General features: G+C 47.0%; 6 protein-coding genes across 6 annotated transcripts; all 6 read right to left on the bottom strand.

Annotated features, from left to right (window-relative positions):
- Positions 1 to 525: 525 nt before the first annotated feature.
- On the bottom strand, positions 526 to 4,742 carry TREMEDRAFT_68786 (uncharacterized protein; the record flags this gene model as incomplete). The annotated part of the gene is made up of 13 exons (XM_007004738.1): positions 526 to 535; positions 649 to 774; positions 900 to 986; positions 1,120 to 1,238; positions 1,389 to 1,762; positions 1,935 to 1,990; positions 2,039 to 2,212; positions 2,449 to 2,746; positions 2,985 to 3,131; positions 3,400 to 3,650; positions 3,862 to 4,061; positions 4,218 to 4,393; positions 4,427 to 4,742. 13 exons carry the CDS (start codon positions 4,740 to 4,742, stop codon positions 526 to 528), a joined length of 2,334 nt encoding a protein of 777 aa, XP_007004800.1.
- Positions 4,743 to 7,387: 2,645 nt separating this feature from the next.
- TREMEDRAFT_30754 (uncharacterized protein) lies at positions 7,388 to 8,962 on the bottom strand (the record flags this gene model as incomplete). The annotated part of the gene is made up of 9 exons (XM_007004400.1): positions 7,388 to 7,450; positions 7,509 to 7,565; positions 7,614 to 7,691; positions 7,736 to 7,887; positions 7,930 to 7,996; positions 8,049 to 8,158; positions 8,202 to 8,432; positions 8,528 to 8,659; positions 8,905 to 8,962. The coding sequence occupies 9 exons, from the start codon at positions 8,960 to 8,962 to the stop codon at positions 7,388 to 7,390; spliced, it is 948 nt and encodes a 315-aa protein (XP_007004462.1).
- A 1,152-nt stretch (positions 8,963 to 10,114) lies between these two features.
- Positions 10,115 to 11,080, bottom strand: TREMEDRAFT_44109 (uncharacterized protein; the record flags this gene model as incomplete). The annotated part of the gene is made up of 3 exons (XM_007004475.1): positions 10,115 to 10,829; positions 10,887 to 10,983; positions 11,030 to 11,080. The coding sequence occupies 3 exons, from the start codon at positions 11,078 to 11,080 to the stop codon at positions 10,177 to 10,179; spliced, it is 801 nt and encodes a 266-aa protein (XP_007004537.1). The 3' UTR covers positions 10,115 to 10,176.
- Positions 11,081 to 11,234: 154 nt separating this feature from the next.
- Positions 11,235 to 12,698, bottom strand: TREMEDRAFT_56998 (uncharacterized protein; the record flags this gene model as incomplete). Its single annotated transcript, XM_007004494.1, has 5 exons — positions 12,372 to 12,698; positions 11,991 to 12,095; positions 11,647 to 11,829; positions 11,457 to 11,585; positions 11,235 to 11,299 (listed from the first exon to the last, which is right to left on the bottom strand). Coding segments are annotated over exons 1-4 (541 nt in total), but the record flags the coding sequence as incomplete, so codon positions are not given.
- Positions 12,699 to 12,854: 156 nt separating this feature from the next.
- Positions 12,855 to 15,218, bottom strand: TREMEDRAFT_39163 (uncharacterized protein). The gene is made up of 3 exons (XM_007004447.1): positions 15,110 to 15,218; positions 13,392 to 14,993; positions 12,855 to 13,107 (listed from the first exon to the last, which is right to left on the bottom strand). Exons 2-3 carry the CDS (start codon positions 14,876 to 14,878, stop codon positions 13,008 to 13,010), a joined length of 1,587 nt encoding a protein of 528 aa, XP_007004509.1. The 5' UTR covers positions 14,879 to 14,993; positions 15,110 to 15,218; the 3' UTR covers positions 12,855 to 13,007.
- A 242-nt stretch (positions 15,219 to 15,460) lies between these two features.
- TREMEDRAFT_44103 (uncharacterized protein) lies at positions 15,461 to 18,137 on the bottom strand. Its single transcript, XM_007004474.1, has 13 exons — positions 18,021 to 18,137; positions 17,707 to 17,975; positions 17,413 to 17,584; positions 17,190 to 17,368; positions 17,073 to 17,143; positions 16,961 to 17,026; positions 16,861 to 16,917; positions 16,708 to 16,819; positions 16,528 to 16,663; positions 16,190 to 16,400; positions 16,090 to 16,145; positions 15,931 to 16,050; positions 15,461 to 15,776 (listed from the first exon to the last, which is right to left on the bottom strand). Exons 1-13 carry the CDS (start codon positions 18,111 to 18,113, stop codon positions 15,546 to 15,548), a joined length of 1,773 nt encoding a protein of 590 aa, XP_007004536.1. The 5' UTR covers positions 18,114 to 18,137; the 3' UTR covers positions 15,461 to 15,545.
- Between the last annotated feature and the right edge of the window lie 1,323 nt (positions 18,138 to 19,460).

Genomic DNA, 19,460 nt, shown 5'->3' with positions numbered 1-19,460 from the left:
CCTCATCCATCACTACCCTTCGCTCTTATCTCGACTGAAGAATTGAACACTTTCTCCTGAATCCATTCCCCTCTGAGCACAAAACCTGTAGTCTTCTCTTTCGAGGACGCGAGTCAGATCCTGCTGACGGCCGACGCCGAAGGACAAATTTGCCGTCGTTGTGTAGGTTATGTATGTTGTGGATGATGCATTGTTGTAAGATCAAAGTGTGAATGAAGTGCACAAGTACATGCCCAAGATCAAATCTACAGGAGATTGCGACTTGAAAGGATCGATATAGCAACGGACACAATTTTTTCAATATGGATGAAAGATTTATACATTCATCCATCTGCATGCACATGCTTTGCCATTACGTTTCAGGTCGTCATACTTCATCATCATTCCCCTTTGACGTGTTCAATGATCATTATAGACACTCGGTTTCCCCAATAAATACACATGTCGTTTTTGAACAGCCATGCTGAGCAATTCCCAAGATCTCCAGATGATTGATAATGCACAACTTCCTCTCTTTGGAAATTATCAACACAGTCTATGATATCAGCACCGACTCTTTGACAATGAATTCAACATCGGTCTGACTCAATGATATACGGGAAACTAGATATATGGGTGGAGTGAGAATCAAAGGAAAGACAAACTCACAAAACCTGTAAGCCCAAATCCTCACATACTTCCTTCCAATCTCCCCTAGGCTCATTGGCATCCACGCGACGCCAGACTTCTTGGATTATCCGAGAGGCAGTCTCAATGTCGAAACAGCATTGCGCTCTGATTGTCAGTGTATCTCCATGACAGTTGGATTGAACCGGTTCAGAGAGATCATGACGACAACAAATATGATCCGTAGGTGGTGAACGGAATCGTGATGAATAGGAAGATGAAAGACGACTCACTTGAATCCTTCCAAAAGTGTCAAAAGCCATTGTCTTTGATCAGGCAATGTGACACAACATCCAGCAATGATAGCAGGCCATGTGAGACTGGAAGTCAGCATGCTTTTTCTTTTCATACTGGGGGGTCTCAGAGACGTTTCAGTGAGACAGCTGTTAAGTGAGTAAGTAGGGGGCATGAGAAAGTTGACCGGAAATTGTGGGCGAATACGACGATACTCACTCAATAGACATGCCTAACAATGCTGTCGAAGTAGAACAATGTCGTAAAACTTCCACGGCCGCATCTTGCACCCTCGCATCTTCTCGGGGATATTTGAATACGTTACGGAGTAACAATATCTGCACTTTTAGCATTCAGTAACGTTGAAGCTCGTACTCTCTTTCCCTTCTTGTGACATTCCTAAGTCTTCCGACGAGAGTATTTCTACTCACCGATCAACTGATTGGAATGACGTGTGAGGATCACTGCGAATAGAGAAGACGACTGACCTTCATAGCATGGGCATACGCCCGGTTCCCCACTTGTACTCGTTCATGTTCCAAAGTGGTTAACTTTAAACTTTCTATCCAGGCATCGACGTCATTCTTCAATTGTCTAGCTTCAACGACCAATGGATCTATACCGCCAAAGGCCATCAATGACAAGGCAGAAGGTGTTATAGCGATGGGTATGGAAGAAGTCGATTCGAGGATCGCGGAAACGGCCGAGCTGGATTCAGATGGTGAGATTGGAGAGGGTCCTAGAGCTGTGTGAGGGGAGGAAAGGGCAAGAGGGTCTGCTTCTGTGATGATTGTCGTAGAACGCGTTACGCGAGCGAGGAGACGAGTGATGCGTGCAAAGAGCTGGACCATCATCCGGGACACTGATGTAAGTATTGATTCTCCACCAAGTATTCTGATCTGCTGGACGTACAATACAAACGCGACGGTAAGTTAAGAAAGAGGTGACGCCCACATAGCTGTGTGGGAGATTAGGGATATGGAAAGTAGTTTCGAACGGTGGAGGATAACAGAGGAGATAGAACGACAACTCACTTCCAAATTGTTTCTCCACGGAATGTTCCTCGTACGTGGATCCGCCTGTTTCGAACCTACTCGTCAGCAATGTAAGTCTCTCGAAGATATGATGCAATACTTACCACCAAGGCTCCCATTGATCACTTATCAAACTTGGCTCTGTACCAGTAGTCAGACATCCAAACGTCTCGTATATCGCCAGAATCTCTAGCAACATCCGTGCGGGAGATAAAGTCACGCCGTCGGCCAAGAGGGTGGGTTTAGAACGTTTGAGCATTTCTGCTGGTCCTCCTCGGCTGTTTGTCAGTACACGTGCGCATCGCTCGACCACACCTTCCTCTAGCTCCCCATCGCATAATTCTCGATGACACAGCTGTATACCGTATTACGGCACACCGTGGGGTGAAGAAGCTGGTCAGAGAGAAGTTGAACGACTGATCCACTTGGAAGGCTGTTTGGCAGTCGATAGAGTATGTGCGAGAAAGGCGAGCAATTATGTGATACACACGACGGGAGAATTTTGAAAACTCACAAAGCGACCATCTCTTTTGCCAACTTGAAATTTTCTTGCCAGCCACTGCCGCCGAAGAAAATATCGATAGTGGCCAAAGCCGTCCCTGCTCCCAATGCCGCATCACTGCTACCTCCTCCACTCTCAACCGCAGCACTGCGTACCATCTGTTTACCCACATCTCGGAGATTACTAGCGTATTGAAACATGGCCGCGGTTTGTGTGGTGCTTACGCCACTTCGGGCAAGAAGAAAAGCTTGATGTATGGCACCTATTCCGAGGAGAGCTATACGAAGTGCGTCGGCGGAAGTGTTCATTCCTGTTGGTCAGTCTGTGATGTCCATCAGATTCTCCTCCTTTTGAGACGAATCGGGGGTCTCGCCGATAGGGGGAAGAAAGGGAATGGAGGAACGGAGGGCATGAGAGGACTCCGGAGATAGGGGAGTGAAAGAAGATGAAGAGGCGGAGTAATGAAGCAGCAGGGAGCGACATGGGACCAGAGGACCAGAGAGGTGAAGGGGAAAGGACAGGACAGTTGTCCCGAATTATAGACATACCCCTAGGACTGTCCAGAGCCAAGGGGAGGTTGATAGCTAACATCGGATTGAGACCAGAGGGAATAGCCATCATGAGATCGGCGGCGTTGGCGCAGTAGTGTAATATCAAACTACGTTCTTCTGCCGTAGGGAACCAAGGAAGGAGGACTGGAAGTTAGTCAATGGATAACATGACCGACTCCACGGCCGTTGCCAAGCACTGTCTTCCCCCTGAATTCCATGCAAGAGACGGGACGACTGGAATGATACGAATGACTGTGACACAGACGTTCGGTCCGACGTAGCTATCTGAGAACCAAAGAGGAAAGTATGTATAGATTACCACGTAGGTAGGCTATAAACTGACTGGCGAAGTAGGATGGTAAAAGGGTACAGTGGGTGAATAAGAGAGAAATAGATACCAAATTAGACTCACAATTCGGAGTGGACAACATGGGTGCACCTCCTACAGCACCCCACCTTTGTCTCCCTATCATCCCTCCTGCCCATTCATCAACCTGACCAACTCTTTCATCTGCATATCCACTCGTACCATCATCACCCAAACCCACGCCATACTCTCCGACCATGGACGGATCCCAATTGAAATCGACAGGAGGTAAGAGACCTATTCCTGAACCGGAAGTATCGACGGGATATTGAGGGTATGTGAAGACTTCTTCGTCACTGGTGACATCAGTTTTTGATCTTTCTCATAGTATGATCTAGGAGAGCTTTGAAAAGTATCAAAACGTTCCCAGTCCTGATATCACTCCCGTGTACTCCTGAATGTCTGTCCATACCAGATCAAGTCATGCCTCACAAGCTCGAGACTCTCTGACTCTGGTCGGACTTTCTAGGTAGAGATTCGAGTGACAAAAGAGAGTTTCTGACTTACGGAAGAAAGACATCGCCAGATGTTCCCGAAACATTTTCACCGCTAGCTCTACGTTTACCTCTCGCCCTCTCCGTCAAAGGCTTAGGGTTGGGCAGTAATTCATCATCACTGCTAGGGGTACTGCTTGCGCTTCTGGAACGTTTATGATCACTGGATTTGGATTCTCTTCTGGGCGCTTCTTCAGGTTCTGGGTATTGACACTTTTATGAGCTTGACATTCTCTTGCACGTCGACGAAAACTCCAAGAATGATGATCAGAAGGAGGAATAAGTAATAAGGAAGCTGAATGAGGAAGTGAGGACAATATCGAGAAATATGAAGAGAGGAACTAGGTTTTGTGGTTTAAATTGACTCACCGATTTCTTAGCAATCAAACATCTCCTACATGTCGGTTTACCCTCATCACATTTTATTCTCCTTGTCCTACAACACAAACAACCCGTTCTGGTTCTTCTATATTTTTGTCTCCTCTTTAACCCAGCTCTGGAAGATTTGATTTCTTCTTTACTCCCTCCTTCCTCACTTGCTCTCCCTGAAATCCCAGACAACCCAGATAATCCAGAACCAGAAGGTGCAGAAACGGTATGACCCGAGATATTCGCACGTGGATCCGAATGTGCTCTAACACGAGAACTCTCATCTCTATCATTTTGATCAGAATATGGATGTTGTCGTTGTGGTAATGGATGTATACTAGGTCTCGTAGGACCTGGACCTTGATCACTAAATCCTCTAGGTCTTAATTTATTCTGATTGAAATTTACATCTTGTCCTAGATTCAAAATATTCCCTTGGAGGAGAGGTGGTTGATTTGGTGATAAATGAGATCTTTGTGGAATGGAGAAAGGATCGGTTGGGTTGATTCTGATGATGTAAGTCATGATTCTACTTCGCTAGTATGATCATGAGATCCAAGTATTATTATATAAGCGAGGAGGATAATCGGATGATATTGTAATGAGAGAACAATGGTCTGATGGAGGGCGTGAGAGATGATTACTGATCAGCTGGAGATGGGAGGCGGAGGGGGGGGGGGAGTGAGAAAGGGCGGAAATGTGTATTATGACTTGGGACATGAAGCACAGCGCGGGTGGGGGTATGGGACATGGGATATGAGGATATGAAACATGAGACATGTGCGAGAGAAGCAGATAAAAAAAGCTGTGAATACCTTGTTCACCCCCACCTCCCCCATCCAACACGTCTCAGACATGAGAAAGAAGCAAGGGTAAATAGGAAGGATATGAATAGTATGTGAAAAAGGAGATGAAAAGAGAAGACTCACATGTCTCGTACCATTGTTGGAATTTCCACACCCGATTTGATAAAACGTGAATCGACAACATCCTTTGAGTAAAGTGGGATAGTCCCAGTCAGAGGAGGTGATGGTAGACTTGGTTGAGATTTATCCGTATGGGTTTTTTCTATCCTTTTCAAATCTGTACCAGAAGTTACGTTTGACACTTCTGAAAGTTTTAGTGTTTCTTGATGAAGTTGAGCAGAACTCGAAAGATTCGATAAAGTGATAGGATTTGATGAATTTGTTGAACTGGATAGGTTTATGGGATTTGGAAAATTGCCACTCGTCAAAATTGATGATTTTGAATTATTCGTAAGACTGGTAGTAATTGGTACGTTTGATATATTTGTCGAGTTTGAATTTGAATTTGATAGATTTGATAGATTTGTAGGATTCGTTAAACCATTCAAAGAGAAAGAAGTGATTGAAGAATCGGTTCCTTGTCTAGGTCTGAAATTCAAACCATCAAAAGATTCCCATCCTGATGATCCTTCTTCTCCACTTTCAGAGATAAAAGGAGGAAAAGGATAATTATCAAGATTTGTTATTGATAAAGAAGAAAGTGGTACGAAGTTTGAAGAGATAGAAGAGAAAGAAGATCTAGATGATTGTGTGTTGGTCAATTTAGGTGTTTGGGATGAAGATGATGATAAAGATTGAATATCGGACCCGATCCCAATTTCATCTCCTAGTGGAATCATCCCTCAAAAAGAAAGACAAAGTTACAAATTCACAAGATCAAACTGTCCAAGCGGGATGGCGGCCAAGCGGGAAGTGTTGAGCTAAACTAGTTGGAAGCGAAAGGGTGGGAATCCAAGCGAGGTAAAGACCCAGGACCCGTGAAACTGACAAGAGAAAAGTTGAGCTCTGAAGCGAAGTGAAAGAAACGATTCCTCGCTTGAATGGAAAGAGAAAGAGAGACGAGGGGTTAAGGGAAAGGGAATATGACTGAGATTGGTTAGATTGGTCAAGTGACGATTGTGAAAACATGAGGCTTGGCTAGGTTGACGGGGATTGGGGGATGAAGGGCGGGAAGGAGCGATTCTCACGATGCACGAGGTGAATGGGATGACGACGAGTTATGGAGATAGGGGGAAAGAGAAGATCAAAGGGATATGAGATGGTGGGAAATGGGGTGAAGACATGAGATCAGTGTAGGTGAATAAGGATTTTTGATGGAATCATAGACGATTCAACCTTTTTGTCTCGTCTTTCTCCTCGTCTTTCTTCCATGTTCCAGGCTTGTTCTACTAGTCTGGGAATGACCGGGGATACCCATTGTGGATAAATCAAGATCTAGATCCATTCCGGGCGTCAGTATAGTATCAGATCGTCGGTCCTCGGCTCACGGCCGTCTATAACGTAGGTAGCTTTCACACTTGCGCCTTGGGAACGAGTGGGGAGATACGGGGGGGATGAGGAGAGATCAAAGGTCATGTCAAATGGGGTAAAACGGATCAGCCCGGAGTACGGATACCGAGTGCCGAGTACGACTAAGAAGAAATTTGTCACGACGATCAATTCTCAAAGAGGAACAAACGCTACTAGTTGACCACACGATCGATCGCCGACGCCCGAAAGCCGAAAGGCTAGTCTGGCTAGGCAGGCCGGAACCGCGGAACAACCAACACAAGAGACACACGTCATGCACACAACGTTTCGATAAATCCAGTACATACTTTGTACCACACACCCATGCGTCTGCAATTCCTTCGTGTGATAATGAGAGTGGGAGAAACAGTATAAGTTTGACGATTTCACGATACTCGTTTCATGTGAGTGAATGAATGAAAGAGAGAGAGAGGGAAAAAAGGGATGGAGGAGTTTTCATACACATAACAGGCGTAAAGAGAATCTTTCTTCCCTTCCCCCTCTCTCTTGACCATCTTGATCGTCCTCTCCCACCGCCCCAGTCGATCCCGTCTCCCGTCACAAACCTCATGAACATCATGCCGCATGTCGCACCAATGAAACAACTCCCGTCGCACTCCAACAATCAATCTCGTCGTCATTCTATTTCTTGCCCGGTTTTTTCCGAGGGGGTGTGACCGAAGTCGACGCTGGTCAAGTCAGCATTGATCCGCATCCATACCCCGGAGACCCCGGGGGGTGACGATATATAGTAAAGAGTACGGAAAGACTTGATTAGACATGTGTACAAGCGCATCACACGCTGTAATGAAAAGAAGCAAGGTGAAAACGGACTCAGAGAAAGGAGGACGAAAACTAACGCCGGCCGGGTGCCCCGTACGGGTTTCGGTTCGTCTTCTTTTCGGCAGGTTTGAGAATCTAAACGTCAGTTGACTTGCATGATAGACGAGGACGAAGAAATCAGGGCGAATCTCACCTGGAAGGAACATAGCAGTGTGTCATCGACAGACATCATGGCACCGGCATTGTCAAACTGCAATCGTCAATCGTTGGAGCCCCATCCTTTGTGACGGCGACGTACCTCTCCGCAGTAATTTGGAGCTGAGAACAGGGTGACAAGTTGACGCTTGGCAAAGAACTCGTAACCGTCTTCCACCACCTGAACCATCAGATCATGTGGCCAGCGTTTGTAATGAGACTTACCTGATGTGCTCGACAGATAAGATCCATATCGTGTTTCTGCAAAAAGCGCGACACGACGTCAGGTCCGAATGTGAAAGAGACACCTCTGTCATTCTCGCTCCACCCGGTAATGTCTTTATCGGGGTCTGACCACAGCAAATCACAGAGCAGACCTAGTTGTCAGTTGGACAAAGTACCAACACCCAAGTACTCACCAGTATCCGGAACATCGGTAGGTCGCATGACTCTTCGAATTTGTTCCATAGTCTGTAAGTCTGGACTCTGCATTTGTCAGTCGAGTGCGATTGCATATATCGCCAGCTCGTCAACTCACCAAACCTCCGTGCATGGTGAAAATCTTCTCGTCGATAATGGCAGCGATGGGTAAACAGTTGAAACAATCGGTGAACGTCTTCCACAGTTTGATGTTATACCTCCGTTTACCTGCTCATCAGGCTCGGTTCCACATGACCGAGTTTAGACTTACACTCGTCGTAAAAGCCATAGATACGGTTGATGGAAGCACACTCGTGATTGCCGCGGAGGATGAAAAAGTTTTCGGGATATTTGATCTTGTACGCGAGTAAAAGACAGATGGTCTCTAGGGATTGTTTACCACGATCGACGTAATCGCCAAGGAAGAGGTAATTTGCTTCTGGTGGAAATCCACCGTATTCGAAAAGTCGTAGAAGATCGTAGTATTGTCCGTGTATATCGCCTACATGTTAGATTCCAGCCACAGCTTGATGATGACCCTCATGATTCCAGCGGAGATCAATGAGAGGATGACAACTGCTTGAAAGGAAGACTGACCGCATATTTTGATGGGGGCTTCCAACTCGAGCAGTATAGGCTGACTGATGAAAATTTCTCTCGCCTTCGTGCACAGATATTTGATCTCGTATTCCTGTAGCTGGACCGCTTTGCCTGGACGATTTCCGCGGACTGGATGATTTAGCTTTGGCTTGTGCTGCATCACTTGTGCTTATTTGACCCAGGTCACTTCTGAGTCGCAAACCTCGCACCTCTCACGCGCATCCACCTCGGTTTTCCTCCTACATGCAGTTGTTGGGTGACACTCCCCTTTAGAGCTCTTCACCTCCTCTTCTGCATGAACAGGAGTACCTCTTTCGCCAGCACAGAAAGACTGGTAGAGGAGTGATCAAGTAAGTGCGAAAACTCAGACTCACCCTCGAGAAGTCGGTCTATGACCGAATCCAAGTCAATCTCATTCGTTTGATCTGCCATTTCGACGATGGAGTAAGGGAAGAATATAAAGCTTGATTGCTATCTGTTCAACATCAGCTTGTTGTCTTTTTCCAATGTCACATCACTCCATCTGCTCTGATGACATGACTGTCATCTGCTCAGGCAACTCATTTGACATGACACTACCAATCATATGAAGTAATCAATAACTCTACTGTCCACCGTCCACTGCAGCAGAAGAAGCAAATATTAATAAGCCAAGAGAAGAATGAGGATGGATGGAAGGGAAATGAATTGGAAGGAAAGATCGGAATGTCCATTCCAACGCGTGTTTTTCAACACCATTCAGTCATACCATATTCCCGTGGTGTCTTTGTCCGAATCCTCGCCTCTCATCTTATGAAGATGAATGACTCACCTGTATGTGAAATCCAAAGCTGGTGAAGAACTCGTTAAATGATGTCGGAGAGACAAAGGTACCGAATGTGGGATGTCAAGGCGAAAGGGAATTCGTAGAGTGTCTACCCAGTTCTTGAAAGTAGCGGAAGGATAGAGAACGTCGTCGAATTGAAAGTGGTGAAGGTTGTAGAGTAAAGAGGAGGGAGGATTATGTCGCTAACTGAAAATCTGAGGATCAGATGATTTATTGACGAGAGGTTGAACGCGAAGGGAGGAAAAGAAAAAAACCCAAGTCACTCACTCGTGTTGATCCTACAACCTCTTGGACTGTTGTATCGAATATGGTATGAAGAACGTGTGGAGAGGGGTCAAAGAGTAGTAAGAAGGTAGAGGAATGAAGGGGATCAAAGAGATGAAAGATTGAAAGTGAGTTTGTAATGAAGATGTAGTAGCATTGAGGAGAGAGGGAGGAAAGAAAGTGGTCTGGACCCGTTCAGAGTAAGCATCCATCATCGCCTCGGTGCAAACCTGACACCCACTCAATCAAAACGCCGAAAAATCCCGCGGTCGTCCGGCTGGCTAAGTGGAATAGCCGCCACCTCCCCAAAGGTCAAAGAACGAGGCTTAAGCCATGGCATGTACTCTACTCTACTCACACTGTATAGCAATCGTCTCAGACAAAGTCAAGTCAGTGGTACGAGTAGAGCAAGCGTATCCTAATTTTACCAATCCTGGGCGACTGGACTGTCAATTGATCATCTCTGTGGGCAATCCACCAATGTGGAGTAAGTACCTGCTGACTATCCATCGCAAAAGACACGAGATATAATTCAGATACTTATTCACTATAAAACTCAAAGCGTACTAGTATTACTAGTACTCTTCGACTCCATCTCTCTCCCTTCCTCCCACATGGTCCTTCCGCTACAAGCACAAACAGTCTTGTCGTTCCCCCAAACTCCTGCACTTTGAGCAACCACACCAGCAAAAATCTGGCCTATACTTGACGTCGTCTCGGTATTTTCCTGGGTAGAAGTAGCTTGAACGACACAACCTCTGCCTATCCATTCCCATAAATCACCCTCAACTTCACAAAACATATCACCATATCCACCCTCGTCCAGTTCTACCTGTCCAAGATGGAAATACGGCTTTCCGGTCGTCTCAGGAGGAGATATCATGTCGCCTGTGGAAGATATGTAGACCTTGTATTTCTCTCCCAGAGCAGTAGGGGGAAGACGGACAGTGAGATCCACCAGGACGAGCTTGGGAGCTATTTGAACAAATCGACAGATTCCAAATACTTTTTGAGTGAATTCGGCTTCGTTCACCCCTGGCAAAGCACGTGCGGAGTTTTCGTCCGTGATTGATGACGGGATGGGGAAGGGGGATTCGAGGATGGACACAGCAGCTTGGGACGGTGAAGAGGGCGAGGCAGGTGAAGAGCCTCGAACAATGACTTGACGGTGGGTAGCCCTGAGTGCGGAGAGGAGGTGGGAAGGTGGAGCTGGGGCATGAGCCAAAGTGTATCGTGGAGGCAGATACAAGTATGGGAAGAACTCACTCCTACCAACGATGGTGACCTGTTTTTTAGACAGATCAACGTCATATTTTTCGATCCCAGGTACTTTTTGCAGAGCATCTGATATTTCGTCGACGCACTGATGGGTCAGTTCGTTGTGTGTGTGAAAGTCATGATAGACATACATTTTGACAAGTCATGTCGACCGCGAATTCAGTCTGTTGCGAGTCAGCCATATGGTCCATTGAGATATTGACAAGATACAGTATACATTTTCGAAAATGAGGATGTCCATGGAGGACGGGCCACATACTTGAGGGTGGGTAAGATAGTGAGAGAGAGAGAGAGAGAAGGGGATGACCCAACGGAGATATGGACAAACATACCTTGAAAGTAACAGTTGCGAGGGGGATTTCTGCGTCATTGCCACCTTTACTACTATTGGTCTTATCCTTCTGATTTGGTAAGCGGTCATATGTTGGCTGGCCTATCTAGCCGTGGACATCACTGTAAATTTCTTCCGGGACGGCGTCTTCGCCATACTCGGCCAAAGGCAAGCTCAGGGATGTAGGGGCAGAAAGAGAAAAGCGATCAAGAATGAAGCTTACTCACCTCATTGACAAAAGCCTCTACTTTGTCCACCCCGGTATGTATAGCCGTGGTGACCTGAGTGATGATACCTGGATGAGTATCGGAAGCCGTTTTTTCGTCGATGGCGTGCGTGATCTGATTGAATGCGGTCTACTAATAAGCTTTCTCCTCAAGAAAAGATAAAGTAAGGATGAGTCGAATTACTACTCACCTGTACAGATCGTACTCCTTGTTCAAACATTTCCTTTGCCTTTTCGCCCACTTCCCCAGCAGTGGGGAGTGGAGTCGGAGGAGCCGAGGCGGCGGCTTGTTCGTCGGCTGCCATCATTTGGAATGCCGTCTCGGGGGGAGGAACACCAGCTTCGATGCTCATTGGCATGGAAGGAGTTACGTGCTGAGTTATCAGCTTGGGTTATAACATGCGAAGGCGTTTTCTGGTGGATTTTGGACACCTGTTGGCTCGCTATTGAAGTAGAATTCGATTATTTGGAAAGACCACTCAGTAAGGACTAAGGAAAGATATAGATATATGTTGCTGATGCTGTCTGTACCCACTTCGATTTTCTCGGCCAAGATTTTGGCTTTAGCAATCCCAGCGTCAGTGTATGGCTTAGCAGCATCCGTAAGGGGCTTTGCGGTAGCTTGAACTTTCTCAATGTACTATTAACGTCAGCATGTCCATGTTTTGAGGTTACGATTTTCAGCTCTTGTCAATCTAGACTTGAGACAAGTGATCAAGTCTAGTCCTTCATCGTACGAGGGCATAGGCTGATAGGAGAAGAATCAAGTCGATAGGTTGATAGAAAAAGAATCAAGCAGGTAGGCTGCCAGGAGAAAAGAACGTGAAACATATTCCGTAGCGCAAGCAGAAATGTTGAATAAGAAAGAAAGAGAAGGAAGGAAGGAAGGGAAGACGATCAGATGGAAAGAACTAACAGGTTTAGCAATACCTTTAGCTTTCTCCAAAATCGTAGTCTCGACAATTGGTTCTAAAGCGGTTATTGGACCACCTGGTATACTTTCGGCAGGGGATACAGGTTTAGGAGGAATGGTAGACATTGGGACTTCGGTAGACATCTTTAATCCCCTTATCTATTATATATATTCTCTTTCTCTTCCTCTTTTCGTGATCCCTCGACGTTGGATTCTCACGGAAGTTTGATGATTATAGATACAGAGATGTCAGAGATGAGGATTTTGATGGTGTAGGTACAGGCGATGAGCAATATAGATGTCGGGTGGAAGGTATACACAAAAGATGTCAAGAGATGGAATGTGAGGTGAAAGTGGAGCGATACGGGAAGGGAAGGGGAAACGGCGGTGACGTCAGCCAGCAGCTGCAAGGGCTGCAGGGTAACAAAGAGACTCCACACCTCGCAGCTCGTTACGCGTATCTAGCTGCCATTAGGTCAGAGGTGGTGAAGACAGGACAAACATATGCATATGCATCGTGTACTTTATACACAAAAGCCTACCAAGGCATCAGAGATCAAAGATAGACTGCGACTTTGTCGCTTTTAGTTGTTGGTCAAGTCGCGATTTTTAGGTCATCTTGGGGGCCTATCGTCGATGTCATCTTTCTGGACCGCAGAAAGAGTCGAGCACAGCTCGAACAGCCAGAGCGTTGGTAGTCGTACCGCCCGTCGTCCAGTGTACGGGGGAGCGGTCGAATCTAGCAATTCAGCATATGACCACTTTGTAACAAGCTGCAATATTGGAGATGAAAAAAACGCATTCTGACCAAATGGACGGGACATCGTCCAGGGTGGGTGAGACGAAACGAGCACTTCTGGCAGTTGCAATGTAATTTTTGAGGGAAGGTTCGATACGACAAGAACCACAGGCCATGGAGTGATATCTCACTTATGGGAGGGGGAAAGGGATGGGCAGAGGGGAGAAGGTGGGGAGGGGGGGGATTTACTCTAAGGGTGAAGCGGACGAGGATTTATCACTCACCCGTTGAAAGTACTCGCCGCACATAAAGTATACGCCCCCATCTCACCCCATCCTAACCAATCACCCACTTCCAAACCTTTTGGCAACTTTACAGTCTCTCTCACACAATCAATAGAGTCACAAGTCGGACCCCAAACCGAAGCCTTTTCATTCTCCACGTATCCCAGCTTGACACTCAAATCCACAGGCAGGTGCACGTTGGGTGGTGGTGGGAAAGATGGTACTGCCCAAGTCGGGGAATGACCCAAAGAGAGAGGGTAAGGATGAACGATTTGATGGTCGAACATGATACAATTGAAAGATCCGTATACTCCATCGTTAATGTAATACATTACATCCGTCCCTTCTTCATTCCCTTGATCTTCCTCCGAGATATCTTCCTTGGGTGAAGAAGGCATTGCGATTCCAGATGGGATAGCGCGTCGACGAGCGATGATATGAGTAGCCAAAGTGAAAGCGGAAGAAACGAGTAATCTTCCAGGTTCCGCAATTACCCTGATACCTAATTCCACAGGGAAATACAAATCCAAACTATCCCTTACCACCTGACTCATCTCTGCAAATGTAGCCCTTTCGAATCCACCACCCACATCGAGTAACGTAAAGTCGTATCCTGCGGATTTACCCATATCAAAGACCTTTCGTGCTCGCCAAATAGCGTCTGCGAACAACATCGGATCCTTACACCCACTTCCGACGTGAAAACTGACCCCAATGACGTTCAAGCCGAGTTGTTTAGCCACCGCAAAAAGTCCAGGACAAGTGGAAAGCGGTGCACCATATTTGAGACCGAGACGACAAAGAGATTTCGAATCATCGGTAAGCATTCGTAAGACCAGTTTCGCCTGAGGATAAAAACGTTTAATCTTGTACAACTCATCGGCATTGTCGAACGTCATCATTTCTACACCTTGCGCTTGTGCCGCTCGGATATGAGAAGCCGGTTTACACGGATTGGCATAAATGATCCTTTTTGGGTTCGGTTTGACAGGTAAAGATAAAACTTGAGTGACTTCTGAAGTCGAGGCGCAATCGAAAGAAAGACCAAGAAGAGAGAGTAAATGGAGTACGGGTGGTGAAGGATTACATTTCACAGCGTAGAAAATTTCAACACGTTCACCCATTGGTGATTGACGCCACATTTGAACAGCTTGATAAACCGCCGAAAGATCAGCGGCGAAGAACGCGGCTTCGTCTTCCATCTTGTCGGCAATGATAGATTGAATCATTTCATGAATGTTGATATCGGCAATGGGGTCGAGATCCGTGACTTCTTTGTTCCTCAAAAGAGGGGACGTGGTCGGTGGCGTAGGAAGGTAATGCTGAGGAGAGTACGGCATCTGAGCATTTGGGTCTAGAACCTTGAGAAGATCTTCCGACGTGGGAGCTTTAGAGGTAGAGAGAGGAGTAGGGATCAAAGTTTCCTCTGATGACCATCCTACGACTTGAGAGGGAAAGACGAAACGATCGATGACGGTGGTTGACATTGTGCTTTCGGTGGGGTTTCGTATGATCCAGTCCAGTTGAATCAAGTTGCGCGAAACCCAGGGAGCAAGGGGTGATATAGAGGGTCGGCCGTCGTCTCAAAAGAGATCTGGCCACCTGGAATGATCAACATATATCATATAAGACTCGAGAGACTCTGGGAAGTGATCCGCGTAAACAATAGTGTGGCGAGGGGTGGAATTTCGTCAAACGACAGGGACGTCAAGACTCACGGTCAGCCCAACGTGGGGGATCACACGTTGGTCGAGAGAGGGTAGAGACGACGGCGAGGCTGTTTTAGCCTTTTTGTTGGTAATGTCAGTCGGGTTGATGAAGCTACACAGAGAGGGAAAGAAGAAGAAGGGGCTGTGGTGAGGAGAACCCTTTTTGTACGCCGTCAGAGGTAGCCGGTTCTCTCGGGATTTTTGGTTTAACATTCCGCCGAGGAGGTTTACATTGTGGCACTTTCGCAGATCCCTCAAGCAATTGCGACCGAGTGCACTTCATGCACACCATGCACCTAGCACCTGGGAAAGTTATGTTTTTGATAGTGCACCCAGCAATCAAGTGAATCGAACAAGGCCAAAAAATGTTCTGTACATCTGTTTTGTGATTATTATCGACTATGTTGCAACCCACTCATCTCACCTTCTATCAAGATACATCGTCTCACCCAGTAATGGTACTATCTTTCAGAGCTTGAATCGCCGCGTGTGTCTTCAACATCAGAGCCCCTTCCAAAGAATACTTCCCATGTGCTTTAGCCATGTAGTGATTGACATGAGTCAACTTCCCACTCATCACCACATCGTAATTCTTCTTCGCCTTTTCCATATCCCCTCGTCTGGCGTACAACTTGCCGAGTTCGTAATGACAGTGAAAGAGGATATAATGGTCGAGCTGAATATCAGCTTCATTCACAACCTCATCCGTCCGATACAGTCCACCCCACCCCTCTCCATTACCCGATTGCCCATCTCTTCATCCCCAAAAAACAACATATACTCTCTTATGTCTTGGAGATTCAGGGGAGGAACGACAAAGCGATACGTACCTGAACTTCAGGACCGTGCTTGACAACAAGGTTTAAATCTTCCTCTGCTCCTCGGTCAATCTCTTCATCTGTGGGCTCCCCAGACGAGGGTCGACTGGCAGATGGACTAGCCTCCGGAGGCTATCTGTCAGCTCGATCCAATCTGAGACCCGAGCTTACCTGATATCGAGCTACAGCCTGCGCCACACCTCTTAAAAAGTGTCCAAGACAATAATCTTTTCTCGTCAGCTGATTGTAGGGACAGCGTGGAAAGGCTAACCGTCCCAGTACTGATGACCGTTTCCATACGACTCCGGAGTACTCGTTTCCAGTCTCTTCAACATCCTGTCTATTCGGGGAATTGTTCGGCTCAGCAAGCAGCTTCGAGGAGTATGTGAGAGAGAGCCGAAAACGTAGGCGAGCTCCATGGCGGGAAGGAAAAGACTGCGATTTTGCGACTCGAACTTTCTCGCTTTGCGGCCTGCCAGTTTCTTCACGTCAGCACTCAAATCACAATATCGCCTGAGAGTCGTAAAGCTGGGTTACTCCGTGTACTCAGTGTATGTTCGGTGGGGTCGAGGGGTGATGAGCTGAGATCGTGGGGAATGGGCGACTCACCTCTATAGGTAAAGACTTTCCCGCTATCTTCTTAGTGAGCTTAGGGATATCCTTCATGAGTTTATCCGCTTCTGCCAGTTTCACCTCGGCATCTCCCTCCTCCTCTGCCAGTTCCACAAGACAAGCAGCTGCAGAGCTTCACGTCAGCTAGCCAAAAGGCAGATGGCGAAGGAAGCTCACTAGGTGTAAACTGCTCGAGACCAATTTGACTCGTCTTTCAAGATACTAAAGCAGTCAAGAGCACCTTTCCAATTCGACAGCATCATAAAATTACATGCATAGTCCCACTGGTCTGTCAGCTCCAACCTCTTTTCCTTAGCTGACTCACGAGACACATGTGTTGTAACTGCAGATATTCCAACTTCAAGTCTAAAGCTCGTTGTAAAGATTCTAAGCGTTATCATCGGCCACGTGCGGAGACAGAATGACTCACTATTGGCCAATTCAGGTTCACACTGCATGGTATGCAGTCGTGCTTGGAAGTAAAGGAAGAAAACACCTCTTCGTCAGCAGCGTAAGAGGGTGGAAGGTTGAAGACAACGTACCATCCGGATATCTTCGGAGATTGTAACTCAAGATGTTTCGAGCCGTTGGTACATCGACACCGGCCACTGGCCTGTATTTGGTAAGCTGAGACATAGTACTGGCAGGGGGAAACTCACATGAGAACCGGAATGACGAGATGAAAAGCGAGAAGGATGATGTCGCACACTGGTCGACGCACTCCTTCGTTCTTCTCATTGTATGCAGGTTCATTCGAATCTTTGCTCCAACCTCCAGCAGCCATCAGAGTCTCGAGAGCTACGGTTCTATCACCGGCATACCCGAACACTTCGGCGATCTGTCATCAGCGAGGCAGCGCATGAATCCTAGCGGATGACATACTTTGAGGACTTTGCCAGGAAGCAGACTCAGCATAAGAGACGAGGTCCCAGTTCCGAGTAAGACGCCAGATCGGAAATCCATATCGACATCATCGTCGAAACCATCCTTGTCTGCTTCTTCCAAGAACTGTTGGAGAGCTTTGTAGATTTGGTGCGCTGATCGGAGATTGAGCCTCAGGTGTCAGTATACTTGTCTCGATGCCCCAACTGCTCACGGGTAAGAGCAATCAAACCGATTCACGGAGGAGTGAGAGGTGCGATGAAGGGGAAGTACTAGATAACGTTGAATACTCACGCTTCTCTCACTAGCCCTAACCAGTCACCACCACTGATGATAGCCAACATGGCCTTCATCAAAGTCGTCTCTGCATACACCAACTCGGCATGTCTTTCCAACACCGTCATGGCCTTAATTCTGGCCACAGCCGTACCACTTCGAACTATGCCGCCGAGCCGAGTGACCAGGGATTCTGTGGGTTTTCTGAGAGCGGAAGCGGTGGTTGTCGTACCCTTACATATCTCTAGGGCATTGGCAAGATCGTCCGCGTCAAAAGTCATCATTCCCTTGATCATAAGTCCACTCTGCTGGGAAATATATAATTAACTTACCTTCAGACCGTCAATGATACCTAAAGCACTTTGTAGATACAGATGATTGCCCTCCGGATCCTTCTGAAAACAAAGATCTTCCGCTTCCTTCATATGACTTGTTAAGAATAATCCTAAGACCTGTCTGCACACGTCCAGATCCTGCGCCAATGAAGCCGCTTGATCCACACTTAGAGCGTTAGCTCTGCTAGAAGGTGCTGTCTTCCTCCGATGAACTTTTGTAGTTGCAACAGCTGGTAAACTTCGATGTACCGTGGATTGTCCCGTACCCGCAATATCTCCGCCATTCAAAACTACAGAACCTTTCTGAACGTTATGTTTTTCAGCATTCAAAACTTCTGCCGTTTCTATCTCTTCGTCTTCTTCTTCCACCTCACTCAGTCCTTCCGACGGAGTGAGGAATGCGGGATCTTCATCATCACTCGAATCATCGGCTTCTTCGCTCCATTGAGAGTACAATGATGTGGATTGTTCTCTCCGTTTTCTTATAGCAGCCACTTTCTCTGGCGAACGAGACGTGGAATGATGATTTGTCTGTGGAGATGTCGATATAGTCGGTGAATGTTGAGGAGAGTCGGTAAGAGGTACGATCTCGTTACCTAGATGAAGATCATGAATCCCATTAACCGGACCAGCCACCGTGGATTCTAATCCTAATGACCCGTATTTAGGCGGTGGTACACCATTTTTGGTCGGTGTGGAGGCTCCTGATGTCGAAGTGGACGGATTGGCATGTGACAACGGACTTCCTTTGTTTGGTCCTCCATCACGGTCAGATGCTAATGTCGTGGATGATGAGAATAAGGATGATAGTCTTTTTCTTCCCTTGTGTCTGACCACGTCAATCATTCCCCTCATCTGACACAGAGATGGAGAGAGACTCACCCTATTGACACCTTACGTCTCCCAGCCACTGTATCATCTGCAGATGAATTTGATAGTACGCTGGCATCGCTCACCACTCGTGATTTTGGAGGCTTGCTTCCTGGTCCTGAACGAGGAGAAGTCGGCTCGCCTTCTTTGTTTTTCCGTGATAGAGACGCTTTTCTGAGGAATGACATGTTAGATGTTTAAGAGTAAGATTATGGGGCGATGGGGGAATGTTTTTAAGTTGATTGCGACCCGAAGGGGAAGGAGGGCGATCCCAAGGGTGGCAGGCAGGCAGGCAGGCAAAGGCGGTGAGGAGACGTAGAATGGCGAACCGGGGTGTCGATCCGGGGCAAGGGGCAGGAGCAGAACACCACCGAGTTAGAGAGACGAGCGATCTAGCAGAGGGACACGAGGCTGATCTGATGTTATGGAACAGAGAAGATAGTGGGGATACAGGATACGAATGTTTCAGTGAATCAGTATGGCAGCTGGCTGGTAAGCTTAGACGATGGACCGACGGCCGAAGCACCACATGGACACGGACATGTATTCAATCTCCGTCACATGCCC

This window comes from Tremella mesenterica, assembly GCF_000271645.1.
Source record: "Tremella mesenterica DSM 1558 unplaced genomic scaffold TREMEscaffold_5, whole genome shotgun sequence".
Classification (NCBI taxonomy): Eukaryota; Fungi; Basidiomycota; class Tremellomycetes; order Tremellales; family Tremellaceae; genus Tremella; species Tremella mesenterica.
This window is presented reverse-complemented; position numbering and strand designations above follow the sequence as displayed.

Excerpts from the sequence above, each read along its gene's own strand:
- TREMEDRAFT_39163 (XM_007004447.1), bottom strand. The coding sequence starts at position 14,878 with ATGTCAACCACCGTCATCGATCGTTTCGTCTTTCCCTCTCAAGTCGTA. Across the intron at positions 13,108-13,391 it reads GCGGCGAGTACTTTCAACGG|ATTCGACCGCTCCCCCGTAC; the intron begins GTGAGTGATAAA and ends CTGAATTGCTAG.
- TREMEDRAFT_44103 (XM_007004474.1), bottom strand. The coding sequence starts at position 18,113 with ATGAAGGAAGCGGAAGATCTTTGTTTTCAGAAGGATCCGGAGGGCAAT. Across the intron at positions 17,976-18,020 it reads GTATCATTGACGGTCTGAAG|GGAATGATGACTTTTGACGC; the intron begins GTAAGTTAATTA and ends CTTATGATCAAG. Across the intron at positions 16,051-16,089 it reads AGGCTGTAGCTCGATATCAG|CCTCCGGAGGCTAGTCCATC; the intron begins GTAAGCTCGGGT and ends GCTGACAGATAG.